General features: G+C 48.7%; 2 protein-coding genes across 3 annotated transcripts; both read left to right on the plus strand.

Annotated features, from left to right (window-relative positions):
- The first annotated feature begins 1,693 nt into the window (after positions 1 to 1,693).
- LOC133232481 (primary amine oxidase, liver isozyme) lies at positions 1,694 to 5,812 on the plus strand. The gene is made up of 4 exons (XM_061391906.1): positions 1,694 to 3,489; positions 3,709 to 3,994; positions 4,400 to 4,529; positions 5,251 to 5,812. The coding sequence occupies exons 1-4, from the start codon at positions 1,893 to 1,895 to the stop codon at positions 5,524 to 5,526; spliced, it is 2,289 nt and encodes a 762-aa protein (XP_061247890.1). The 5' UTR covers positions 1,694 to 1,892; the 3' UTR covers positions 5,527 to 5,812.
- An 88-nt stretch (positions 5,813 to 5,900) lies between these two features.
- Positions 5,901 to 25,009, plus strand: LOC133232479 (primary amine oxidase, liver isozyme-like). Of its 2 annotated transcripts, none has more exons than XM_061391901.1 (4): positions 5,901 to 10,484; positions 17,468 to 17,753; positions 20,002 to 20,131; positions 20,372 to 25,009. In XM_061391901.1, exons 1-4 carry the CDS (start codon positions 8,888 to 8,890, stop codon positions 20,720 to 20,722), a joined length of 2,364 nt encoding a protein of 787 aa, XP_061247885.1. In that variant the 5' UTR covers positions 5,901 to 8,887; the 3' UTR covers positions 20,723 to 25,009. The 2 variants fall into 2 exon arrangements, with proteins under 2 accessions (XP_061247885.1, XP_061247886.1); XM_061391902.1 differs by having other exon boundaries at positions 5,901 to 9,773; positions 20,372 to 21,246.

Below are 25,009 nucleotides of genomic sequence, written 5' to 3' on the forward strand. Positions count from 1 at the left end.
CCGCATGAACCGTTTCAATTTCAGAGACTGGGGCTGAAGACCCTTGACTGGGGTGCTTGCACTGGCACATGGACAAATGTCTCCTCAAGCAACAGAATACAGGGAAACTGTAAGGCATTAAACATACCGGCATGGACCAGCAGCTGGGGCAATCATGAACCATAAGATACAGAAAGAACACAAGTGTACTGCCACTTCTGAGCTGCCAAAAGCAAAAGCAGTGTATTGGGCACTATCTCTGCACACAGCACGACAAGCAGTTGGGCGGACCACCTAAGCCAGTCCTGGGGCCCGCTCTACAGATCTGCCCCCACTCTTACTCCACTGAAGGAACCAGTCCACAGAGGGCAAGCAGGGAACCTGTGTTTTGTTCTTGCTCCTTCCTGCTGCACCTTGAGTACCAGTTAACTCTCACTTGATTTACTTCACCAGCCTCTTATCAGTTCTATTGATGTAAGAGTCTAGGACCCAGGTTGATAACAAAATGACCCATATGTGGATTTGCATATCAAAATAGAGCTGGTTGCAGAAGCAGCTGGTATCTGGAGAACCTGACTTTTGTGGGGTTGATTTCCCTGGTTTCACATGTTCCCAGATTTCTGTCTTTCTGCAATGCCTACTTTGCTTAAGACTCACACACTGCACAAGGCTTCCTGACCTGATCTCTTTTGCTGTCCCACCAACTCCTGTCTCCACCTCACACCCAGTACGCTGACCTTGGCCATTTCTGACCCATGCCCAGGCTGTTTCAAGTCTGTACCTTTGCATGTTCTGATCCTTTTGGCTGGAATGTACTGTCCATTCTCCTCCAGGCAAACATACTCTGTCTGCAAGGTCATCTAAGGTGCCTTTCGGGGGAAGTGGTCTTGGAGGTGTGTATGTTGGAAAGGATTCTCCCCCAGGTCACCAGGGAAGCATGTCCCATCTTTGGAACCCTCAGTTTCTTCTGGTCCTGTCAGGACCTGGCTGCACAGAAGATGGTGTCTCCCCCACATCACCTGCCTGACAACAGAGATGGCTTTGCTCTTTGCTTCTACAATATTCTGGAAAAGGGTTTCCTGGGGATGAGGATTGTGGACAGCTAGGTTAAGTTCACAGCCAGGGTTCCGGGCACCGTGACCTGTGATGGTCCATCAGGCCCGCTCATGGGGTAAGGAGGGGGTCTCTCTTACACTATGACTGCTCCCCCCACTGCCTGATCCCCTCCAGTGACTCAGGGAGCTCAGGGCCTCCACGATGTTGAACTGGCTCAGACATTAGTCCCCCAGTTTCTCAGCATGTGTCTCAGCATGACTCTGCAGGCTCCTGTGGGTGCCTGTAGGATTCTGGTGATGGGGGAGCAGAGGACAGTGACGAGGGCTTCCCAGTCTAGAAGGAAGGAGCAAATCCTGCTGGAGGGTTGTGCTCAGGTGTGATTTGCTTACAGCCAGGTAGCCAGGAGAAAGTTTGGGCCTGGAGCAGGAAGGAAGAGCCCAAGGACAGTCCCTTTCTGCTCCCGTCACATCTTCCTCTCCTCCCTCCAGCTGTGTCTCACAAACCCAGCCCTCACACACTTTGTGCCCCAACCTTGAACCTGAGTGTTTGATTTGGAACAAGAAGACAGAGGGCCAGTTAAAATGACGTGGGCCAGTTAAAATGCAGATTTGAAACTCAGCCCTATTTCCCGAACTGAGTTAACCACTGCCCCCACCCCAGCCTCCACTCCCTGCCAACCCTCTGCCCTTGGCTGCTTGTCTTGAATGTACCCATCATGCCACTGTCCAGAAGCACCACCCAGAGCCAGAAACTTCCAGACACTAAGGAGGCATCGTGCAACCCGTTCTGTCTGTCCGTGTGTCTATCTTGCATGTTGAATTCTGATTCAAGAGCCTGAAGAGTCAAGAGTTTTAGCAATGTTCATCTTCATTTTTCTGTCCTTGTGGACTCTTCTGGTGATGGGCAGGGAGGAAGGTGGTGCTGGGAGTGAGGAGGGAGTTGGGAAGCAATGTCATCCCAGCCTGCCTCCCCGCTGCCCCTCCAGATCCCCTAGTGACCAGCCCTGGACACACCCTGACCAGAGCCAGCTGTTTGCAGACCTGAGCCGAGAAGAGCTGACAACTGTGATGAGCTTCCTGACCCAGCAGCTGGGTCCAGACCTGGTGGATGCAGCCCAGGCCCGACCCTCAGACAACTGTGTCTTCTCGGTAGAACTTCAGCTGCCCCCCAAGGCTGCAGCCCTGGCCCACCTGGACAGGGGGAGCCCCCCACCTGCCCGGGAGGCACTGGCCATTGTCTTCTTTGGCGGACAACCCCAGCCCAATGTGACTGAGCTGGTGGTGGGGCCTCTGCCCCAGCCCTCCTACATGCGGGATGTGACCGTGGAGCGTCATGGGGGCCCCCTGCCGTATTACCGACGCCCCGTGCTTCTCCGAGAGTACCTGGACATAGACCAGATGATCTTCAACAGAGAGCTGCCCCAGGCTGCTGGTGTCCTGCACCACTGCTGCTCCTACAAACAAGGAGGACAGAAACTGTTGACCATGAACTCAGCTCCCCGTGGAGTGCAGTCAGGTGATAGGTCCACTTGGTTTGGCATCTACTATAACATCACAAAGGGTGGGCCTTACCTGCACCCCGTGGGGTTGGAGCTTCTGGTAGACCATAAGGCTCTGGACCCTGCCGATTGGACCGTCCAGAAGGTGTTCTTTCAAGGCCGCTACTATGAAAGTCTGGCCCAGCTGGAGGAGCAGTTTGAGGCTGGCCAGGTGAATGTGGTGGTGATCCCAGACGATGGCACAGGTGGGTTCTGGTCCCTGAAGTCCCAGGTGCCTCCGGGTCCAACTCCCCCTCTGCAGTTCCATCCTCAGGGCCCCCGCTTCAGTGTCCAGGGCAATCGAGTGGCCTCCTCATTGTGGACTTTCTCCTTTGGCCTCGGAGCTTTCAGTGGTCCTAGGGTCTTTGACGTTCGATTCCAGGGAGAACGGCTGGCTTATGAGATCAGCCTGCAAGAGGCCGGTGCTGTCTACGGTGGGAATACTCCAGCAGCAATGCTCACTCGCTATATGGATAGTGGCTTTGGCATGGGTTACTTCGCCACACCCCTGATTCGTGGCGTAGACTGCCCTTACCTGGCCACCTACATGGACTGGCACTTCGTTGTGGAGTCCCAAACCCCCAAGACACTACATGATGCCTTTTGTGTGTTTGAGCAGAACAAGGGCCTGCCCCTGAGGCGACACCACTCAGATTTTCTTTCCCACTATTTTGGGGGCGTTGCGCAGACAGTGCTGGTCTTCAGGTCTGTGTCCACGATGCTCAACTATGACTATGTGTGGGATATGGTCTTCTACCCCAATGGGGCCATAGAAGTCAAATTGCATGCCACGGGCTACATCAGCTCAGCGTTCCTCTTTGGTGCTGCCCGAAGATACGGAAACCAGGTTGGGGAACACACGCTGGGCCCCATCCACACCCACAGTGCCCACTACAAGGTGGATCTGGACGTGGGAGGTAAGACATCCTAAGGGAGGCAACGATTTCAGTAGAGGGGGCTGAAAGATTGGAGGCATCTTTGGGTGAGAGGGGAGGGAAGCAGGGGACACACTCAGTCTGGTCTTCTCTTTGACCCCAACTCTGAAGACAGGTGCAGGCAGAGTCTAGAGGGGCAGGGCAGCTGCCTGACCAGGCCTCCCTCCTCCTCTCCCCCTTTGCACTGCCCTCCACCCCCAGGACTGGAAAACTGGGTCTGGGCTGAGGATATGGCTTTTGTCCCCACGGCGATACCCTGGAGCCCTGAGCACCAGATACAGAGGCTGCAGGTGACCCGGAAGCAGCTGGAGACCGAGGAGCAGGCTGCCTTCCCCCTGGGAGGGGCTTCCCCTCGCTACCTGTACCTGGCCAGCAAGCAGAGCAACAAGTGGGGGCACCCTCGCGGCTATCGCATCCAGACCGTCAGCTTTGCTGGGGGGCCGATGCCCCAGAACAGCCCCATGGAGAGAGCCTTCAGCTGGGGGAGGTGGGTGGGGTGTGTTGTTGGAGGGGGGTGGATGAGATGAGAAGAGCATGTTGGGAGGGGCAATTGGAAATCCAGTTCAAATTTTACACCAGGTGAGCTAAGAGTACAAAACTTATTTCTTGGCTATCAAAAGGCCAACAGTGGATACACAGCCCCCTGGGAATGCTAGAGCCCAGGTGGGAAAAGTCTTTTCTGTTTTGGTTGGGTCATGCTGTTAAATTGCAAGGGATCAACAGGTAGACATGGAAAGATGCTGAGCTACTGACAACTTCCAGGGTGACATTGAGTGACTATAGATGAGAGGGGAAACCTGAGGTCCATGGACTCAGCTCCCTTCCATGATGATCAGGAAGCAGGAGAGGGACAGGGACAGTGACCATGGACCCCTGACCAGAGCATCTCTAGGTACCAGCTGGCCATAACCCAGAGGAAGGAGACAGAGCCCAGCAGCTCCAGCGTCTTCAATCAGAATGACCCCTGGACTCCCACCGTGGACTTTTCTGACTTCATCAACAATGAGACCATTGCTGGAAAGGTCAGCTAACTGTGGGAGAAGAGGGAGGGGTGGGGGGCACAGAGATCAGCCCCACCTTCCTTTGGCAGGGGGGCCTGAAAACCGGTGATCACCTGAAGGGCTGAGCTGACTCCTGCTTCTGTGGTCTTATGGACCTGCTCCTTACCTGTGGAAGGAAACTTCCTAAGCTGGGAGTTCATCTGCAGACCCTCAAGAGGTAGCAGCCCTCTCAGTCTCAGTCTCAGCCTCAGCTCTGTGGACTGAGTCCTTTAAGGGCTGCAGGATTCAGGAGGGCTCGAGTGACCACGGAAGATAACATCGCTTATATCAACATCTCTGTTTTTGGCTTCACACTAAAGATTGATTTCTAAATGTCAGCCTTTTTTGCCTCTCAATGCCTCATCTTCCCTCTTCCATTCTCCTTCTCTCAGTTAGTTTGGGAATAGCCCCAGAGTCGGGGGAGGTGCTGAAGTAACCTGTAGGTTGCATTATTCCCCTCCCATGTATAGACTGATGGCGATGTGACAGGGAAAGTCAGAGATGGAGACTGTAGGCTGGCAAGGAGTTCTGGTATTGCTCCCAATGTGAAATTGATTCTTTATGCTTTGATTTCTGGGCTAGTAGGAAAAACGTTAAAGACTTCAAACTGTCTTGTTTGAAGCTGGGCTCCCAAAGTGAATCCTGGGGGAGGCAAGTGTCCTTAGCAGTGCCAGGAGTCATGACTCTGTTTCTACCCCACTAGGACTTGGTGGCCTGGGTGACAGCCGGTTTCCTGCACATCCCACATGCAGAGGATATTCCCAACACGGTGACGGTGGGGAACGGTGTGGGCTTCTTCTTGAGACCCTACAACTTCTTTGACCAGGAGCCCTCCATGGATTCTGCTGACTCCATCTACTTCCGGGAAGGCCAGGATGCTGGGTCCTGTGAGATCAACCCCCTGGCTTGCCTGCCCCAGGCTGCTACCTGTGCCCCTGACCTCCCTGTCTTCTCCCACGGGGGCTACCCTGAGTACTAGGTGGTCCTTGGGGCGAGGAATGTGTCTAGGACCCAAAGACAAGGGAGTGTGGAGAGGGGAGGGGCTGGGCACTGAGTTTCTCCCAGCTCCCACCCCAGGTTCCTCCCTCTCCCATCTTCTGCCCTTGCCTCCTCAACCCTGCTGGAAGTATCCATAGCCTGTGCTGCCTGACCCATGGGCTTCTCAACTCTGTTGACTCCCGACCTGCTGCATTCCTATTGCAGAGAGAAAAGGAATGGCCAACTGGGAGTCTAGAGTGATGATTAAACCTTTCCAAAAGACTTAACTTCGGCAATTTTTTTTGTTTGTTTTCTACTTATTTTGCCTCTGGGTTTCTCAAATCATTTTAGGCCATGCCAGATCTTTCTTGAGACTCCCCAGTCCTCACTTGGGAGGGGAGGATGGGGGCTCTCTATGGGGATGGCCGCCTAGGTGCCCCGGGCAGGGCTCCTGCCAGGTGAATCCAGGAGTCCCGCTGGAAGGAGCTCTTTGGCCCATCTTTCCTCTCATTCTAGTCCTTTTTCTCTCTCTCTCTCTTCCTTCTTGTTTAACCCCTTGTGTTCTTCAGTTCAGTTCAGTTCAGTCCCTCAGTCATGTCCGACTCCTTGAGACACCATGGACAGCAGCACGCCAGGCCTCCCTGTCCATCACCAACTCCCAGAGCCTGCTCAAACTCATGTCCATTGAGTCAGTGATGCCATCCAACCATCTCATCCTCTGTCGTCCCCTTCTCCTCCTGCCTTCAATCTTTCCCAGCATCAGGGTCTTTTCCAATGAGTCAGTTCTTCACATCAGTTGACTAAATAGTGGAGTTTCAGCTTCAGCATCAGTCCTTCCAATGAGATGGTAGGAGGGGTGAAATCACATTTAGAATCAAACCCCGTACCCGCCAGAGACATTTGGAGGGCTCAAACAAAACCTTGTGCATACCAGGACCCAGGGACCCCACAAGAGACTGAGCCAGACCTCCTGTCCTTTCTTACCTGTTCTTATTTTCTGGGATTTCCCTTTCTGCTCTGAGTAGATTTCCCCCAGTTCTCATTTGTCAACTCTGGTCTCCTCTCCTGGCTCCAGGCCTGTGGAAGTCTCAAAATGCAAGGGACAGCTAGCTTGAGAGGACAGTCCCCTTCTGGTTCCCTGTGTCTGGGAGCTTCCCCTTCCCCCAGTCCTAGGGCAGAGGGTCTCTTCACAGTTCTTTCTGCCCATTTGTATAGATCTGCCTTGGATCTTGCATCCTCTGGCAGAGGCTGGTCATGGAGACAGCAGCAGCTCTAGGTAGCACTTTAGATAGCTTTGTGGGTGCAGTGCTAATGAAGAGTGGTCATTTTGTGTCAGGTGTATGTGTGACCAGTGCCCTCAGTACCAGGGTTAGCCAACAGGGGAGGTGGGGCAGGCAAAACAGGAAGACCAGGCACTCGCACCATGGGGCCAGGTGCTGTTCCATCATATGTAAGCATGCAAATAAGCCAGGGTTTCTGGGGGTGGAGCCTCCCCACAGGCTGTTCCTATGGACAGCTGGGTGGTGGCAGACTGGATTTGGGCTGTCTCTGCAAATAACCAGAGATGGGAAGCAGTAGAACTTGTGTCCCTAGAAGACTGATTAAATAAATTCTGATACACTCTTAAAAAGCAATACTATGCAGCTGTAAAAGTAATTATATCTCTTTATAGGGAATCATAATGCAGTGAACAAGAAAAAGCACAGAAGTGTGTATAGGACACCTCTACTTGTGTTCTACAGGGAAGGATCACACAAATACATATTTTTCATATCTTAGAAATGTGTATTCAGAAGACATGGGTAACACTGGTTGCTGCTGTGGAGAGGAACCAGGAGGTGGGGACTCAGATGGGAGGCAATGGGAGGTTTAGTAGTATAAACCCTTTTGAAAATTTTGAATTTTGAACCATATGACTGTATTAATATTCATTTATTATTATTCAAATAATAAATGGGCCCAACAAAATTTGACTCTGTTCTTTAAACTAACTTGTGTTTTAGGAAGGGGTAGGGTAGGGAAAGCTAAAGTGAGTTGAGACATGGGCTTGGGGGCTCAATTTTCTCAAGTGTTTGAATCCAGAAAAATGGGTGTGGCCTCTGGTGATCCCTTTGCCTCCTCTTGTCTGTACATATACAAGAAAAATGTTAAACCTCAGTCAATTTCTCTTTTGCATCTCTCACTCACTCTCTCTGTCTGTCTCTCTTCAAAGACGGGGAATGAGAAGCAATGGGGAGGGGTGACTTCTACCTGCTGGAAGCCCAGGCAGGGCTGGGAGGTGAAGGACAGGAAATAGATTTCAGATGCTGCTCAGCTTCTGACCTGAGGGAGTCACATCCAGGGGGCACACACAGCACAGAAGCTTCTGCTCCTTTCTGTCCTGCTTCAAGCCTAGGTTCACTGCTGGGTCAACAGTGGATGGAGATGAGTCCATGAGCTGGAGAGAAGCTAGGTTCTGAAGAACAGAGAGAAAGACCTCAGTCGGGAGAGAGGGCCCGTGACAGCTGGATGCATTTATAACTTGGCCCAGGGTGCAAGTTCACAGCCAGGGTTCCAGGGACCCTGACCTGTGATGATCCACCAGTCCTGCTCGTGGAACAGGGAGAGAGTCTTTCTTACATTACTGCAGCTCCCAACTCCCTCTAGTTTGCTACTGGTTCCACCCCTCAAATGTTTCCCTCCAGTGACTCGGGGAGCTCAGGGCCTCCAATATGTTGAACTGGCTCAGCCCCTCAGTTCCCCGGCTCCTCCCTGGTGCTTTGTGTTCTCAGGATGATTCTCCAGGCTCCTGTGGGTGCCTGTAGGATTCTGGTGATGGGGAAGCAGAATACAGTGATGAGGGCTTCCCAGACTAGAGGAAGGAAGGAGCGAATCCTGCTGGAGGGTTGTGCTCAGGTGTGTTTGGCTTGCAGCCAGGTAGCCAGGAGAAAAGCTGCATCTGCATGAGGAGAGAAGCCCAAGGACGGTCCCTTTCTGCTCCCGTCACATCTTCCTCTCCTCCCTCCGGCTGTGTCTCCCAAACCCAGCCCTCCTCCACTTTGTGCCCCAACCTTGAACCTGAGTGTTTGATTTGGAACAGGAAGACAGAGGCTGACGTGGACCACTTAAAGTCCAGGTTTCTACCTCAGTCCCACCTCCTGAGCCTGGTTTGACCATTGCCTGCCCCCAACTTCCACTCCCTGCCAACCTTCTCTCCTTGGCTGCTTGTCTTGAATTTACCCATCATGCCACCACCCAGAAGGACCACCGAGAGCCAGGAACCTCCAGAGACTGAAAGAGGCATTGAGCACCCAGGTACTGTCTGTCTATCTTGCATTCTGCATTCCAATTGAAGAGGCTGAGGACAACCAGGAGTTTTAGAGATGTTCATCTTCATTTTTCTGTCCTTGTGGACTCTTCTGGCGATGGGTAGGGAGGAAGGTGGTGCTGGGAGTGAGGAGGGAGTTGGGAAGCAATGTCATCCCAGCCTGCCTCCCCGCTGCCCCTCCGGATCCCCTAGTGACCAGCCCTGGACACACCCTGACCAGAGCCAGCTGTTTGCAGACCTGAGCCGAGAAGAGCTGACAGCTGTGATGAGCTTCCTGACTCAGCAGCTGGGGCCAGACCTGGTGGATGCAGCCCAGGCCCGACCCTCAGACAACTGTGTCTTCTCGGTAGAACTTCAGCTGCCCCCCAAGGCTGCAGCCCTGGCCCACCTGGACAGGGGGAGCCCCCCACCTGCCCGGGAGGCACTGGCCATTGTCTTCTTTGGCAAACAACCCCAGCCCAATGTGACTGAGCTGATGGTGGGGCCGCTGCCCCAGCCCTCCTACATGCGGGATGTGACAGTGGAGCGTCATGGGGGCCCCCTGCCGTATCACCGACGCCCCGTGCTTCTCCGAGAGTACCTGGACATAGACCAGATGATCTTCAACAGAGAGCTGCCCCAGGCTGCTGGTGTCCTGCACCACTGCTGCTCCTACAAACAAGGAGGACAGAAACTGGTGACCATGAACTCAGCTCCTCGTGGAGTGCAGTCAGGGGACAGGGCCACGTGGTTTGGCCTCTACTACAACATTTCTGGGGCTGGGTTCTTCCTGCACCCTGTGGGGTTGGAGCTGCTGGTAGACCACAAGGCTCTGGACCCTGCCCAGTGGACCATCCAGAAGGTGTTCTTTCAAGGCCGCTACTATGAGAGTCTGGCCCAACTGGAGGAGCAGTTTGAGGCTGGCCAGGTGAATGTGGTGGTGATCCCAGACAATGGCACAGGTGGGTCCTGGTCCCTGAAGTCCCAGGTGCCCCCAGGTCTGGCTCCCCCTCTGCAGTTCCATCCTCAGGGGCCCCGCTTCAGGGTCCAGGGCAATCGAGTGTCCTCCTCATTGTGGACTTTCTCCTTTGGCCTCGGAGGTTTCAGTGGTCCTAGGATCTTTGACATCCGCTTCCAGGGGGAGAGAATTGCGTATGAAGTCAGTGTCCAGGAGGCCTTGGCCATCTATGGTGGAAATTCTCCTTTTGCCTTGAGAGGCCGGTATGCAGATGCCAACTTTGGTTTGGGGTACTTTTCCACGCCCCTGAGCCGTGGGGTGGACTGTCCCTATCTGGCTACCTACGTGGATTGGCACTTCCTTCTGGAGTCCCAAGCCCCCAAGACACTACAAGACGCCTTTTGTGTGTTTGAGGAGAACAATGGCCTGCCCCTAAGGCGACACCACTCAGATTTTCATTCCCACTATTTTGGGGGTGTTGTGGAGACAGTGCTGGTCTTCAGGTCTGTGTCCACGATGCTTAATTATGACTATGTGTGGGATATGGTCTTCCACCCCAATGGGGCCATAGAAGTCAAATTCCATGCCACAGGCTACATCAGCTCAGTGTTTCTCTTTGGTGCTGCCCGAAGATATGGAAACCAGGTCCGGGAGAACACACTGGGCACTGTCCACACCCACAGTGCCCACTACAAGGTGGATCTGGATGTGGGAGGTAAGACATGCTGGCAGAGGCAACGATTCCAATACCAGAGTCTGAAGTCTTAAGCCTAGATTTAAAAGTTTTCATTGTGCCAGTTCCTTGGTTGTCCAGTGGTTAAGACTCCACATTTCCACTGCAGGAGGCAGGGTTCCATCCCTGGTCAGGGTGCTAATATCCTGCTTGTTGGGAGGCCAAAGAGAATAAAAATCTCTTTGAAACATTAAAGATGTAAATATGAATAAATATGAAAGTCATCAAACTCCTCAGAGATTTTCAACCTTAGATAGTTATTCCCTCATGCTTAAAAAAATAATTCTTTCCTTTTTCAAACTGTGCACCTGCAGTTCTAGACTATATCATGGTGTGTGCTACGTAGGAGATACTACACAGTGGTGGTTTAGTTGCTCAGTCATGACCAACTCTGCAACCCCATGGACAGTAGCCCACCAGGCTCCTCTGTCCATGGGAGGAGGCAAGAGTACTGGAGTGGATTGCATTTCCTTCTCCAGGGGGTCTTCCCAACCCAGGGATGGAACCCACGTCTACTGCATTGGCAGGTGGGTTCTTTACTACTGAGCCACCTGGGAAGACCCATGGTAAGATATACTCGTATAGATTTTTACTGAAATTTTTCGATCATAATGTACATATATTTTCTCAGTTCTAATTTCTCACATAACAACATATTACACTCATGCAAACAACAAATATTTACTGAATGCACATTTGTGCCAAGCACTGCACTAAAACAGTTTAACAAAAGAAACCACATCTCTGCTCTCAGGAGGCTTAGGTTATAATGGAGGAGTAGGGACCACATGAAGAGCTCCTGGAAAATGTGAGAGCAACCGTTTTTTTTTTTTTTTAATTGAAGTTTAGTTGATTTACTATGTTGTGTTAATTTCTGCTATGCAGCAAAGTGATTCAGTTATACATACACACACACATATATATATATATATTTCATATTATTTTCCATTATGGTTTATCTCAGGATATTGAATACAGTTCTCTGTGCTATGCAGTAGGTCTTTGTTGTTTATCCATTCTATATATAGTAGTTTATGTCTGCTAACCTCAAACTCCCAATCATCCCTCCCCGACAGCAACCACAAATCTGTTTCTATAGCTGTAAATCTGTTTCTGTTTCATAGATATGTCAATTTGTGCTGCATTTTATTATTTATGAAATTTTTTAATTGGAAGATAATTTCTTAACAACGTTGTGTTAGTTTCTGCCGTTCGACAATGTGAATCAGCCATAAGCGCGTGTGTGTGTATACATGTATGTATCCCCTCCCTCATGAGTCTCCCTCCCACTCTTTCCCATCCCACCCCTCTAGGTCATCACAGAGCACCTGGCTGAGCTCCCTGCATTATACAGGAGCTTCCCATTAGTTATTTTACACAAAGTATTTCAGTGCTACACTCTGAATTCGTCCCACCCTCTCCTTCCCTCGTTGTGTCCACAAGTCAGTTCTCTACGTTTATCTCTCCATTCCTGCCCTGCAAATATGTTCACCACTACCATTTTTCTAGATTTGATATATATGTGTTAATATACAATATTTGGTTTTCTCATTCTGGTTTACTTCACTCTGTATAACAGGCTATAGGTTCATCCACCTCAGTTCAACTGACCCTCATTTGTTCTTTTTTATGGCTCAGTAATATTCCATGGTGTATATGTATTACATTATCTTTATCCATTCACCTGTCACTGGACAGTTAGGTTGTTTCCATGTGTTGACTATTGTAAATACTGCTGCTATGAACATAGGGGTACATGTATCTTTTCAAATTATAGTTTTGTCTGAATATATGCCCAGGAGTGGGATTGCTGGATCATATAGTAACTCTATTTTTAGGTTTTAGTGTAGGAGGGTTCCCTCTCCAGCATTTGTTGGGAAATGCTTTTTTCTATTCTTTTATTCTGTTCAATATGGTAGTCACTAGCCACTTCTACTGTGTATATGTATATCTCACATCTTCTTAATCTAATCATCAGTTGTTGCCCTTAGGTTGCTTCTAGGTCTTGGCTATCATAAATACTGTGGCTATGAACTTTGGGGTGCATGTATTTTTTTGAATTACAGTTTTCTCCCAGGCCCAGAAGTGGAATTTCTGGATCACATGGCAACTCTATCTTTACTTTTCTGAGGAACCTCCATACTGTTCTCCTTGGTGGCTGCACCAATTTACATTCCTACTAACAACTTAAGAAGGTTCCCTTTTCTCCACACCCTGAGAGAAAGATCTTTATACTTATCGTCTTTGTATCTCAGTTTACTCAAGTGTAAAATGGTTTAACGGTGCATTTCTCATAAGATTGTTGTCAGGATTAGTAACTATTTGAAAACATTTTTTCTTTTGAAATAACTTTTTTGGTTTTGGCTGAGCTGGGCCTTCATTGCAGAGCATGGTCTCTTCGTCAACAGGGCTGGGCTTTCTCTAGTTGCGGCTCACGAGCTTCTCTTGTTGTGGAGAGCAGGCTCTAGAACGTGAGGGCTCAGCTAGTTGTGGCCCTTGGGCTTAGATGTCCCAGGGCATGTCAAGTTTTAGCTCCTTGACCAGGGCTCAAACCTGCATCCTATGCAGTGGAAGATGAATTCTTAACCACTGGACCACCAGGGAAGTCCCTGAAATAACTTTCAGTTCAGTTCAGTTGTTCAGTCATGTCCGACTCTTTGCGACCCCATGAATCTCAGCACACCGGGCCTCCCTGTCCATCACCAACTCCCGGAGTTCACTCAAACTCAGGTCCATCAAGTCGGTGATGCCATCCAGCCATCTCATCCTCTGTCGTCCCCTTCTCCTCCTGCCCCCAATCCCTCCCAGCATCAGAGTCTTTTCCAATGAGTCAACTCTTCGCATGAGGTGGCCAAAGTATTGGAGTTCCAGCTTTATTTTTTTTTGGAGTTCCAGCTTTAGCATCATTCCTTCCAAAGAACACCCAGGACTGATTTCCTTTAGAATGGACTGGTTGGATCTCCTTGCAGTCCAAGGGACTCTCAAGAGTCTTCTCCAACACCACAGTTCAAAACCATCAATTCTTTGGCACTCAGCTTTCTTCACAGTCCAACTCTCACATCCATACATGACTACTGGAAAAACCATAGCCTTGACTAGACAGACCTTTGTTGGCAAAGTAATGTCTCTGCTTTTGAATATGCTATCTAGGTTGGTCATAACTTTCCTTCCAAGGAGTAAGCGTCTTTTAATTTCATGGCTGCAATCACCATCTGCAGGATTTTGGAGTCTAAAAAAATGAAGTCTGACACTGTTTCCACTGTTTCCCCATCTATTTCCCATGAGGTGATGGGACCAGATGCCATGATCTTCGTTTTCTGAATGTGAGCTTAAAGCCAACTTTTTCACTCTCCTCTTTCACTTTCATCAAGAGGCTTTTTAGTTCCTCTTCACGTTCTGCCATAAGGGTGGTGTCATCTGTATATCTGAGGTTATTGATATTTCTCCCGGCAATCTTGATTCCAGCTTGTGCTTCTTCCAGCCCAGCATTTCTCATGATGTACTCTGCATATAAGTTAAATAAGTAGGGTGACAACATACAACCTTGACATACTCCTTTTCCTATTTGGAACCAGTCTGTTCCATGTCTTTAGACTTACAGAAAAATTGCAGACATTATAAAGAGTTGCCATACATCCTTCATTGACTCCCCTTAATGTTAACATCTTACATAAACACAGGACAGTCAAACCCAGGAAATTAACATGATTACGATATTATAAATGGCAGACCTGATGAAAATGTTATCAGTTCTTCCACTGATTTCCTTTCTCTGTTTCAGGATCTAAACCAGCATCCCACATTGCGCTTAGATGTCCTATCTCTTTATCGTCTTCTTCAATCTGCAGCAGTTCCTATTATTTATCTGTTTGGCTGCGTCCAGTCTTAGTTGCAGTACGTGGGATCATCACTGCATCAAGCAGGATCTTTTTTGCAGCCCACAGGCTCTCTTGTTGTGCCAGGCACTCTAGGACATGAGGGCTCCGTAGTTGTGGTGCGTAGGCTTCCTTGCCCCACAGCACATGAGATCTTAGATGGGATTTTTGATTCCCCCAACCAGAAATCAAACCCACATCCCCTGCATTGTAAGGCTTAACCACTGGACCACAGTGAAGTCCCAGGAACTGACACTTTAGAAGATACTAGTCAATCATTTTGTAGAATGTCTTTCATTGGGTTTTCTCTGATACTGTCTCATGATTAGATTGAGCTTGTGTTTTTGTTTTCATGGAGTTTCTTGGGTAAGAAAACCACAGGAATGACATTACACCCTTCTCAGAGCATCGTATCATGGGATACATCATGTCCTTATGTCTTATCACCAGTGATGGGGGACTCAAGCAGTTGGTTAAGGTGGTATTTTCCAGCTACCTCATTGCAAAAGTTACTGTTTTTCCACTTGCAGTTAACAAATATTTGGGGTAAATTTTTGATGCTGTGCAAATGTACTATTTCTTTTCTTCTCAAGCTCTTTCTTCTCAAACTCTTGCCTACGAATATTAGCAACTATTGGTGGATTTTTCCTGCAACAGTGATTATTACTGTGTCATTTACATTTTTCTCTTTTTCTTTATACATTTATTCATTGGAATTTTCCATAAGAAAGTGTTGTCCCTCCATTTTATTTCTATATATAATTATTTATTCATAACTATATGAACTCACGGATATTTTACTCTAAGGGTTAGAACCCCCTACTACCGTTTATTTTTTTCCCTAAATTGTTCCAGCTTTGGTCATTGGGAGGGCCTTCAGGTTGGTTTCTGTGTCCTGCTGACATGACTCCCTCCTTTTTTGAGCACTTCTTTACTCTCTGGCACCACAATATGTTTCTATTCCATCTCGTATTTTCCCTCTTCTAACCCTTGATTCAACCACTTCTCCAAGAATCTCTGGTTTCTTTTATTGGAGAATAGTATTTAGAAATCAAGATCTGGGGAGCAGATGTGCTCATTATTCCTGGGATGTCATTGCTTTCAGGGTCACTTATTGGACTTAACTAGAAAATATATGTATGTATTCTGACACACATGTCTCTCTTTATCTCTACATCCAAACTAGGACAACTCTTTTTTAAAAAATGTATGTACTTGTCTATTTGTGGCTATGCTGTGTCTGTTGCTGTGTGTGGGGTTTCTCTAGCTGCAGTGCCTAGGCTTCTCACTGTGGTGGTTTCTCTTGTTGCAGAGCACAGACTCTAGAGTGCAGACACAGTAGTTGAGGTGCACGGGCTTAGTTTCCCCAAGGCATGTGGAATTTTCCCAGACTAGGAATTGAACCCATGTCCCCCGATTGGACAGGGAAATCCTTTTTAAAAACAAACAAACAAACAAACTTTTTATTGGAGAATAACTGATTAATAGTGTTGTGATAGTTTCAGGTAGATAGCAAAGGGACTCAGCCATACATATACTTGTATCCATTCTCCCTCAAGCTTCCTGCCATCCAGGCTGAAAAATATTTATGTATTTACTTATCTATTTGGCAGCACCAGGTTGCATGTGAGTTCTTAGTTGATTCATGTGTATCTAGTTCCCTGACCAGGGATCAAACCTGGGCCCCCTGCATTGGGAGCTTGAGTCTTAGCCACTGGACCACTTGAGAAGTCTCTATGGCAAACCTTAAAGCACATGTAATGGTGCCTGATACGCATGGAAAAGTATTAGCTATTATTGTTAGTATTATCCATATGAGTTTGCTTGTACGGCTGTACCAGAAAAGAGAACTCTTGGCCTGTAGTTATCATCTATAAGTAGAAAGGCTTCACCGGTGGCTCAGATGGTACAGAATCTGCCTGCAAGGCAGGAGACTCTGGTTCGATCTCTGGGTTGGGAAGATCCCCTAGAGAAGGGAATGCTTACCCATTCCAGTATTCTTGCCTGGAAAATTTCATAGACAGAGGAGCTTGGAGACCTACAGTCCATGGACTCACAAACAGTCAGAAATGACTGAGCAACTAACACACACATAAGCAAACAATGTGGAGTGTGGACTAAGAGCAGTAATTCACAAGAGGAAACTGAGGCTTTGCTTAATCAGTCTCTGCTCTCTCTAATCTTTTGAAGGTATGGAGGGAGCTTCCGGCATGTTTTGGTTTACTGTTCTTTGGTCTCAGATCACTTAAGTTGACTCCTAATGTGGAACCTAGCTGGACTCCAGTAAATTCGTTTAAAACAAATATGTAGGCAACATACTGTGCCTAATTCTGTGCCAAACCCAAAACAATAGAAAACACCACTGAGCTCCAGCGGTGTTGGGCCTGGGGGCTGACTTTCCTCCCGCTGGCCTGCATGTCTGCTGGCCATGGGTGGTGGAGCCACTTGATGTTGGTTTCCTCTGGGTACTCATGTATAGTCAGTGTAGGACCAGACTGAGACCTAGGTCTCCGGCATTCCCATGAAACTAACCACGTGCCCTTGGTGACAAACCGGGGCACATCTAAGCCTCCGTTGTCCCATCCATAAAATGGGTTGTTGTGTAAGTAAAGCATCAATCCATGTAAAGCCCTCAGCACACTGCCTGTGTAGAACTCCTGCAAGTTCAGTAAATTGAGCTACTGCTGTGATTATGTTCATGAGAAGGCAGTTCTAATGATGGAGCTTCAGATATGATATGCAGACCTTTTCCTCAGGTCAGAAAGAACCTGACTCTGCACATCGCCTGCTAGACTGCTCCAACCTCAGGTAAACTACCCTACCTTCAGCTCCTCAGAAGGAGAAGGTCAATGGAAACTCAGTCGTAGGGCATCTGGGGTTATTACCAGAGATGATGTCCAGAAGGAAAACCTTCTCCAAATCTCTGGATCAAGGACATTCTGGGGAGAGGGGAAGGAAGCAAGGGGCACGCTCAGTCTGGCCTTGTCTTTGGCTCCTACTCTGAAGCCAGGAGCAGGCAGACTGCAGAGGGGGCAGTGTGGCTGCCTGACTAGCTCTTGCTCCTCCCTTCTCCCCACTCCACTCCCGCAGGACTGGAGAATTGGGTCTGGGCTGAAGACATGGCTTTTGTCCCCATGGTGGTACCCTGGAGCCCCAAGCACCAGATACAGAGGCTGCAGGTGACCCGGAAGCAGCTGGAGACCGAGGAGCAGGCTGCCTTCCCCCTGGGAGGGCCGTCCCCTCGCTACCTGTACCTGGCCAGCAACCAGAGCAACAAGTGGGGGCACCCTCGGGGCTACCGCATCCAGACCGTCAGCTTTGCTGGGGGGCCGCTGCCCCAGAACAGCTCCATGGAGAGAGCCTTCAGCTGGGCAAGGTGAGTGATGGGATGTAAGGGAGGCATTGGGGGAGGTGGATGGTACAAAAGGCTACGTGTTGCTGGGAACCCAGGTTCCCCACCTCCTATGGGAGTGTGTACACACTCACAACCGCACATTCTCACACACATGCATTCATACAGCCACAATCTTAGGCTGCTCAAATTGAAGCCTACTGGGTGAATGGATGAATGGAAAGATAGATACTGAATTAAATGGAAAAAACGTTTAAGGCATCAGTAGAATCTATGAGGTGGGTATGTGGGTATTCACTATACTCTTTCAAGTTTTCTGTATGTTTAAAATGCTCATAATCAAGGTTGGAGAGGAGAGACTTCCCTGGCAGTCCAGGGGTTAAGACTTCACCTTCCAGTGCAGGGGTTGTGGGTTTGATCCCTGGTCAGGGAGCTAAGATCCCATATTTCTCGTGGCCAAAAAGCCAAAACATGAAACAGAAGCAAGATTATAACAAACTCAGTAGACTTTTAAAAAATGGTCCACATTAAAAAAAAACATATAAAAAAAGATTGAGTCAAAATAGTTATTAAAAAGTCTGTAAACAAATGCTGGAGAGGGTGTGGTGAGAAGAGAACACCCCCTATACTACTTGTGGGAATGTAAATTGGCACAGCCACTATGGAGAACGTAGTACGGACATTCCTTAAACACTAAAAAATAGAACTACCATATGGTCCTGCAATCCCACTCCTGGACATATACCCAGAGAAAATGTGATCGAAAAGTATACATGTGTTCATGTATACATGTGTCCTAAAAGTATCCAGTGTTCATTGCAGCACTCTTTACAGTACTGTTTACAGTTAAGACATGGAAACAGCCTAAATGTCCATCAACAGAGGAATGGATAAAGAACATATGGTACATATACATAATGAAATATTACTCAGCCATTAAAAGAAGTAATGGCTTCAGCTCCTCAGAAGGAGAAGGTCAGTTGAAACCCAGCCACATAAAATAATAATTTAAGGAGTATGCTCAACCTAGTTGAATCAGATTTCTTTAAGTACCTTGGAAGAACACCCTAACATAAAATGTATGAAATTTAACCACCAGTGGTCATTTATCTCTCAATGAAACAGGGGTAGGGGCATTGGTAGGGTGGAGGACATTTGCAGCAACATGAATGAACCTAGAGATTGTCATACTGAGTGAAGTAAGTCGGACAGAGAAGGAGAAATATCGTATGACATCCCTTATATTCGAATCTTTAAAAAAAAATTATACAAATGAACTTCTTTACAAAATAGAAACAGACTCACAGATTTAGAGAACAAACTTATAGTTGCCAGGAAGGAAGGGTGAGGGGAAGGGATAGTTGGGGAGTTTGGGATCGACATATACATGCAGCTATACTTAAAATTGGGCTTCCTTGGCGGTCCAGTGGCTAAGAATCCACCTGCCAATGCAGGGGACATAGGCTCGATCCCTGGTCAGGGAGCTAAGATTCCCACATGCTGCAGGGCAACTGAGCCCATTCATCACAACTACTGAGCCAGCACTCTAGACCTCTGAGCCGCCACTACTGAAGCCCTCATGCCTAGAGCCCGTGCTGCACAACGAAGACTAGTCCCCGCTCCCTGCAACTAGAAAAAGCCTGGGCTCACAGCAGCAAAGACCCCATGCAGCCAAAAATAAAAAAAATAAAATGGATAACCAACGAGATCCCACTGTGTAGCACAAAGAAGTTTGCTCAATGTTATGTGGCAACCTGAATGGGACCAGAGTTTGGGGGAGAATGGATACATGAATATGTGTGACCGAGTCCCTTTGCTGTCCACCTGAGACTATCACAACATTGTTAATTGACTATACTTCAATACCAAAAAAAAAAGGTTGAAGGAGGGAAGAAAAGAGGAAGAAAGGAGCACATCTCTGAGGGAGTCCTCCCTAAAATCCAGGTACATGAGATACTGAAATTGACCTAAGATGGGAATCAGGCCATGTCTGTGCCTATGCATGCAGGCCCAGAGTCCCATGTGCATGGAGGCGTGAGCCACAGTCCCACCTGAAGTCTGAACGATGGGCTAGTAGATGTTTGAAATACATAATATTGAACACATGCAGGAACTTTGTGAGAGAGAGAGTGGGAAGTGGACAGAGGATGATAAAGAGGCTGGACACCCTAAGACCTCTGTGCTCCTTTCCCCTTTGTGTCCTCTCCTCAGTGCAGCTTCAGGCAGCAGGATGGGTCGATGATCTTGTGGGTCTAATCCAAACCCCCTGCAGGTACCAGCTGGCCGTGACCCAGCGGAAGGAGGGGGAGCCCAGCAGCACCAGCATCTATAATTTGAATGACCCCTGGAGCCCCACCCAGGACTTCAGTGACTTCATCAACAATGAGACCATTGCTGGGCAAGTGAGTCGAGAGGGGGCCTGTGAGGGTGAGGGAGGAGGCAGAGGGAGCAAGCATGAGCCTCCTCACTCTCTTCCAAGTCAGAATCCTCCAGGCATCTGTAGGACTCACTAAGGAAGAAAGTGTTATGATTTCACATTTTTCCTGGCTGATGAGCTCAGTCCTTCTGTATGAGGCCACTGTGGGAGGCAAAAGTGTCCTTAGCAGCACCAGGCCTCATGATCCTCCTTCTTCCCCCACTAGGACTTGGTGGCCTGGGTGACAGCCGGTTTCCTGCACATCCCACATGCAGAGGACATTCCCAACACGGTGACGGTGGGGAACGGTGTGGGCTTCTTCTTGCGACCCTACAACTTCTTTGACCAGGAGCCCTCCATGGATTCTGCTGACTCCATCTACTTCCGGGAAGGCCAGGATGCTGGGTCCTGTGAGGTCAACCCCCTGGCTTGCCTGTCCCAGGCTCCTGCCTGTGTCCCTGACCTCCCTGCCTTCTCCCATGGGGGCTTCTCCCACAACCAGGTGGTTCTTGGAATGGGCAATGTGACTGGGGCCCCAGAGCCAGGGAGTGTGGGGATGGGAGAGGACGGGCACTGAGCTGGGGAGTCTGTGCCCTCTTCTCCCTCCTCACACCCCGAGGTCCTCTCTCCCATCGTCCTTCCATGCCTCCCCTCCCTGCTGGGAGCACCCTGAATCTGTGATGCCTGAGACAGGAGCTTCTCAGTTCTGCAGACCCCAACCTGCTGGGTTCCTGTCACAGAAAGGAAAGGAATTGCCAGCGAGGATTCTGGAGTCATGGCTATACTTTCCCCAGGAGACTACTTTTTTAAAGTTTTTTAAAATCTTATTCTTTAAATAAGATATAATTCATATACCATGAAGTTCATGCTTTTAACATGTACAATTTAATGGGTTTTAATATATTCATAAAGTTGCATAACCATGACTACTATCTAATTCTAGAACATTTTCATCACCCCACAAAGAAACTCCAAATTGTGTTAACTATACTTTCTATTTCCCTCCAACCCCTTCCCAATTCTACATAACCACTAAACCTTTCTGTCACGACAAATGTACCTAGATCCCGGGAATTTCACATAAATAGATTCATGCAATGAGTGGTCTTTTGTGGTTGGCTTCTTTCCCTCAGAGTAGCATTTCTGAGGGACATCCATGCTGTAGCATGAGTCAGTACTTCATTACTTTATGGCCAAATAATATTCCATTATATGAATAGATCATATTATGTTTCCACTTTTTGGTTATGATGGATAATGCTGCTATGAACATGGATAATGCTGCTATTTGTATACAAGTTTTCATGTGAGTGAATGCCTTCATTTCTCTTGGGCATATACCAGGGAATGGAATTGCTAGGTCATATGGTAAAGGACATCAACCCTGAATATTCATTGGAAGGACTGAAGCTGAAGCTCCAATACTTTGGCCACCTGATGCAAAGAGTCAACTCATTAGAAAAGGCCCTGATGCTGGGAAAGATTGTGGGCAAGAGGATAAGGGGGTGACAGAGGATGAGATAGTTGGATGGCTCAATGGACATAAGTCTAAGCAGACTCCAGGAGCTAGTGAAGGGCAGGGAAGCCTGGTGTGCTGCAATCCATGGGGTTGCAAAGAGTCAAACACGACTGGGCAACTGAACAACAAATGGTAATTCTGTGTTTACCCTTTTGAGGAATCACCAGGCACTTTTCCAAAGAAACTGTGCCCTTTCCTTTCATTTTTTTGGTATAACATAGCATAAAACTTTTACTTCAACTTTTGTGCAACATACTTACACATATCATAAAATGTACCATTTGGCCACTGAAATTTTTTTATTATTTATTTTTGGCTGTGCTGGATCTTTGTTGCTGCACTGGTTTTTCTCTAGTTGTTGTGAGCGGGGGCTGCTCTCTAGTTGCAGCGCATGGGCTTTTCATTGCAGAGACAGCTTCTCTTGCTGCAGAGCGTGGGCTCTAGGGCGCGCAGGCTTCAGTAGCTGCAGCACATGGGCTCGGTAGTTGTGGCTCCCAGGCTCTAGAGCACAGGCTTAAGAGTTGTGGCGTATAGTCTTAGTTGCCCGCAGCATGTGGGATCGTCCACGCACCAGGGATCAAACCCATGTCTCCTACATTGGCAGGCAGATTCTTTACCACTGAGCTACCAGGGAAGCCCTCATTGGGCCATTTTTAAATGTACAGTTCAGGTACGTTAAGTACCTACAGAAGCTTTCTTGGGTCTTTGCTGACTGGGTAAAGCTCCTCTTCTGTACTGACTGGGTCTTTAATATGAAGGTGAGGCGTCTACAAACCACTTGTTCTCTGGAGCCCCAGGACAGGGTCCTCACAGGCCTGTGTCCCAGGTCTTATAAGGTGCTTCCTTCAACTCCCTGTCACCCTGCCTAGCTCCCTCCTTCTCTCTCCTTTCTTCTCTTTCTCCTCCCCCTCCCCTTGTTACTTGTTTCCACTCTGTGGTATTTCCCTCTGCGGTTCTAGGGGAAGTCCCTGCTGCCGCAGGTCCCAAAATCCTCACCTCCCCATTTCCTCAGCTTTAGAGTCCCCCTCTGTCCCTGGGCTGAGGATGCCTCGGGCATACAGAGGTGTCCCAGTGGGGACAGTCCCACCTAATCAAGCAACAACCTCCAGGGCCTCACATCCTGGCTGCCCCTCCCTGGCCATGGACTTCGGGTGCACATAAATAAGAACTGGGACATTTTCCAGAAAGGAGTGTAGGGCAGGAGTAAGGCCAGGGGCAGGTAGGCCTCAAAGACTGAGGTTTCTCAGATGCCTCCAGGCTAAAGGAACCCTTGTGGTGTCTTATCTATAGTTTGCCTTATCCTGTCTAGTGTTTTTTTCTTGAGGAGGAGACGGGGTTCTTTCCCCAGCTGGAAGCCATGACTGCAGACCCAGCCCCCGGGAGGACACTGGCAAGGGCAGGTCCTGGCAAGAGGGGAGTTCAGGATACAGAGATTTGGGTCCAGCTCAGCTGGTGACCAGAGGGAAACCGCAAGTTCAGACTATGTGGAAATCGCATCGTTTCTCACAGGAGCTGCCTGGACCCAGACTCAACCAGGAATTAGGTTTTGGCAAAGGGACTTTCATAGAAGGACTTAAAAGTCACGGGAGCCACATTCTTGATTCAAGAATATCAGCAGCGTATGGTGAAAAGTGGAGCTTCCCGGGTGGTGCTAGTAGTAAAGAACCTGCCTGCCAATGTAGGTAGATGTAAGAGACACGGGTTCAATCCCTGGGTCGGGAAGATCCCCTGGAGGAGGAAAGGACAACCCACTCCAGTATTCTTGCCTGGAGAATCCCATGGACAGAGGAACCTGGCAGGCTGCAGTCCATAGGGTTGCACGGAGTTGACTTAGCACTCAGGCACACATGGTGAAAAGTGCTGACGGGAAGGGGTTAAAGGCAGAGCTGGTTTGCTATTGATGATTATTTTTATTTTGCTTCTCAGCTCGGGATTCAGCATTTCTTTACTCTGTCACCCCAGATGAATGTCATATTTTGATTTTCTTTTTTTTTTTTTCTTTTTTTTCCCCTGCCCCCATATTTTGATTTTCTTGTGTTTTCTTGTTTAAAGAAATTTGAACTATGACAAGTATAAATGTCATCTTGCCCCTAAAGATGGGCGGGGCGGGGTGGGGGAGGGTTAGGGTTGCTTCTCCTGGCTGGTCCACCTCTGCTTCTCCATATACAGGGGTGGGGATAGGGGACCTGTGGCTCTAGGCTGACGTCTGTGTGGGGGAGCTCTGCTGCTGCTGCTCACTTGCTGACCAAGGAGTGTGCAATAGGGCTCCCCACTGGGGTCAGAGGGCACAAGGGAGGCTGCACACAGGGAACACTCAAGAACAGTCATGGAGGAGGTGACCCTGTTGGAAGGCTCTCCTGGGAACACACCTTTCATCCAAAAGAGAGAAGCAAGCAGCCCAGAGAGATCCAAAGGGTCAGAGCAGAAAAGTTAGCAGGGAGCCTGGCGAGTGGGAGGAATGCTTGGGAATGTGGCCCCTCTGGGACTGTTGGACTTACACCTTGAGTACTACGCACACTCACACACACATACCCACACACAAGAGTCAGTGTGAGCTCCCTGGCCTGGCATCTCAGGGGTGTCTGCCTCATGTCCTCGCCTTTCCATTTGGCCTGTGCCAAGGGGTGACCAGGTTTTCTCCACTCAGGCCCTGCAGGTGGGTGTCTGCAGCTTCTGCCCCGTCCCTCCTCCTTACCTGGACCCTGTGAAGGCAAAGAGCCTGTAGTGTTCTCAGTGGAGCTTGACTCTCAGTTACCTTTCCACCTTTAAATTATTTTTCTTTAGCCAACTGCCCGTGCATCTCATTAAGAAGGGTTTATATTCTTAATTTGGGTGCACATATTATTTAACATGGGGCTTTCCCAGTGGCTCAGAGGGTAAAGAATCTGCTTGCAATGCAGGAGACCCGGATTCGATCTCTGGGTCAGGAAGATCTCCTGGAGAAGGAAATGGCAACCCACTCCAGTATTCTTGCCTGGAGAATTCCATGAACAGAGGAGCCTGGTGGGCTACAGTCCATGAGGTTGCAAAGAGTTGGGCATGACTGAGCGACTAAGCAGCAGCAGCAGCAGCAGCATTGTTTAACATACGAACTACTTTGTAAATAAAATTGTTGATTAATAGAAGAAAATGAACACTGCAGAGACTTCCCTGGGGGTCCAGTGGCTAAGGCTCCACACTCCCAATGCAGCTGCCTGGGTTTGATCCCTGGTCAGGGAACTAGATCCCACATGCCACAACTAAAGATCCCAAATGCTCTAAGGAAGATAGACAATTCCATGTACCACAACTAAGATCCCTCGTAGCCAAATAAAAATTAAAAACAAACAAAAACAAAACAAAAAA

This window comes from Bos javanicus, chromosome 19, assembly GCF_032452875.1.
Source record: "Bos javanicus breed banteng chromosome 19, ARS-OSU_banteng_1.0, whole genome shotgun sequence".
NCBI classification, from domain to species: domain Eukaryota; kingdom Metazoa; phylum Chordata; class Mammalia; order Artiodactyla; family Bovidae; genus Bos; species Bos javanicus.